The 1690-nt window shown below is 59.0% G+C and overlaps 1 protein-coding gene across 1 annotated transcript in view; it reads left to right on the top strand.

Moving 5' to 3' along the window:
- Sncb (synuclein beta) overlaps nucleotides 1-1341 on the top strand; it is a 7963-nt gene extending 6622 nt beyond the window's left edge. Inside the window, exons 5-6 of the mRNA XM_005355214.3 lie at nucleotides 254-343; nucleotides 699-1341. Of these exons, the coding sequence (XP_005355271.1) occupies nucleotides 254-343; nucleotides 699-731 (123 nt within the window). The 3' untranslated portion in view covers nucleotides 732-1341. The remainder of the gene's footprint in view (nucleotides 1-253; nucleotides 344-698) is intronic.
- Nucleotides 1342-1690: the final 349 nt, after the last annotated feature.

Here is a 1690-nt window from a genome sequence, read left to right as displayed (position 1 = left end):
AGGCTGGTCTCGAACTCACAGAGATCCACCTGCCTCTGCCTCCCGAGTGCTGGGATTAAAGGCGTGCGCCACCATCGCCCGGCCTTATCTTCTCATTTTTTAAGACCTCCAAATGGACACCTCGCCCAAATACCCCTTGCACTGCCAAGCTACCCTAGTCTACCTCACTCTTCCAAGCAACCCATGGCATGCTAGCATGGGATTGTAAGGAATGTCCAGCTGCCCACACAGCCCTGCTCTCCTCTGTCCACAGCCAGAGGAGGTGGCCCAAGAAGCCGCTGAAGAGCCACTGATTGAACCCCTGATGGAACCTGAAGGGGAAAGTTATGAGGGAACACCGCAGGTGAGGGGGCCACAGGGCTGGGGGAGGGGCGCCCTGAAGATGACATCACCCCTAGGTGGGTGGGAGGTCCCCAACTTAAGAAGTGGAATGGGGGGGGGGGCTTCAATAACTCAGGTTCCAGGAGGTGGAAGTGGGGAGGAGAGGACAGATGGCAGATGGTGCCTAATACTAGGACCCAGGCACAACTGCCTGGGACTACCTCGGCGGGACCCAACTCCAGGTTTCTTCCTACCCTGGGGGTGGGGCAAACATTGTTCCTCCTTGCTGGGGAGGGATCTGGCGGGCTGCACTTGACCACTCAGACTCCAACACTTCCTTTATGCTCTTCTCTATTCCACCCCACTCCCCGCTGCAGGAGGAATATCAGGAATATGAGCCAGAGGCGTAAGGGTCCAGGAGGGCCCCGGCACCAGCAGCACAATTCCTTCCCTGCCCCTGTTCCAACCCTCATTCCCAGAACCAGGGCTGTCCTTCTACCTTTTCCCCCAAACACGAGATCTTCCTTCGGCTCCGAGGCACCGCTCTCGAGCCTGTGTTAGTGTCTGCCCTGACCTTCAGTCTGTCTTACCTGCCCGCGTTCATCCCTGAGGCGTGAACTGGGGTCGCGCAGAGGCCCTGCTGGGAGCTCTGCCCCACCAGTGTTACCCCTCACCCTCCATCTGGTCCGGTGTCTGCGCGGATGTAGCATGTTCTCTGTATTTTTAAACCAAGATGGGAAAGCTATGGCTCCTTCCCCATCCCAACAGAGGTTTTCCGAGGGGGCCCCCGCGGGCAGCCCCACTTCGACCCCTAAAATGTTTTTTTTTTTTTTAAACCCAAACCAGGAGCCAGTTCGTGCCATGCCCCCTCCCTCAGCCCGCTCGGTCCAAGCGCGGGCGTCGTGTGTTGTGATTGTGGCATGGAGAGCTCCCCCACCCACCGTGTGAGCGTGTCCCGGGTGGGTCGGCCCAGCCGCCCCCCAGCGTGTCCATGAATAAAGCCAATCTGTCTGTAGCTAGCGCCGCATGGGCAGGGCTGGGCTTCCGGGCCCCGGACTGCCCCTCCGCTCTTTGGGGTCTGGCACACTCAACACAGGCACATCGCCGACTACCTGGGACCTCAGTTTATCCATCTCCTATTCCAAGCAGGCCCACGACTGTGAGGGTGATGGCCCCCACCGCTACCTGTGCTGGGACTGTAGTTGTCTGGGAGGCGGGAAGTTAGCATCGGGCGCCACCTCCTGGCAGGAAAAGGAGTACAGGGCCAAGAAAAGAAAAAAAAAAAAAGAACAGCACTGGCATCGTGAATACGCATGCACGCACGTGCACGCGCGCGAGCCCGAGTGTCAGCACCCGGTGAGACAGAGCG

This window comes from Microtus ochrogaster, chromosome 16 (assembly GCF_000317375.1).
Source record: "Microtus ochrogaster isolate Prairie Vole_2 chromosome 16, MicOch1.0, whole genome shotgun sequence".
Classification (NCBI taxonomy): domain Eukaryota; kingdom Metazoa; phylum Chordata; class Mammalia; order Rodentia; family Cricetidae; genus Microtus; species Microtus ochrogaster.
This window is presented reverse-complemented; position numbering and strand designations above follow the sequence as displayed.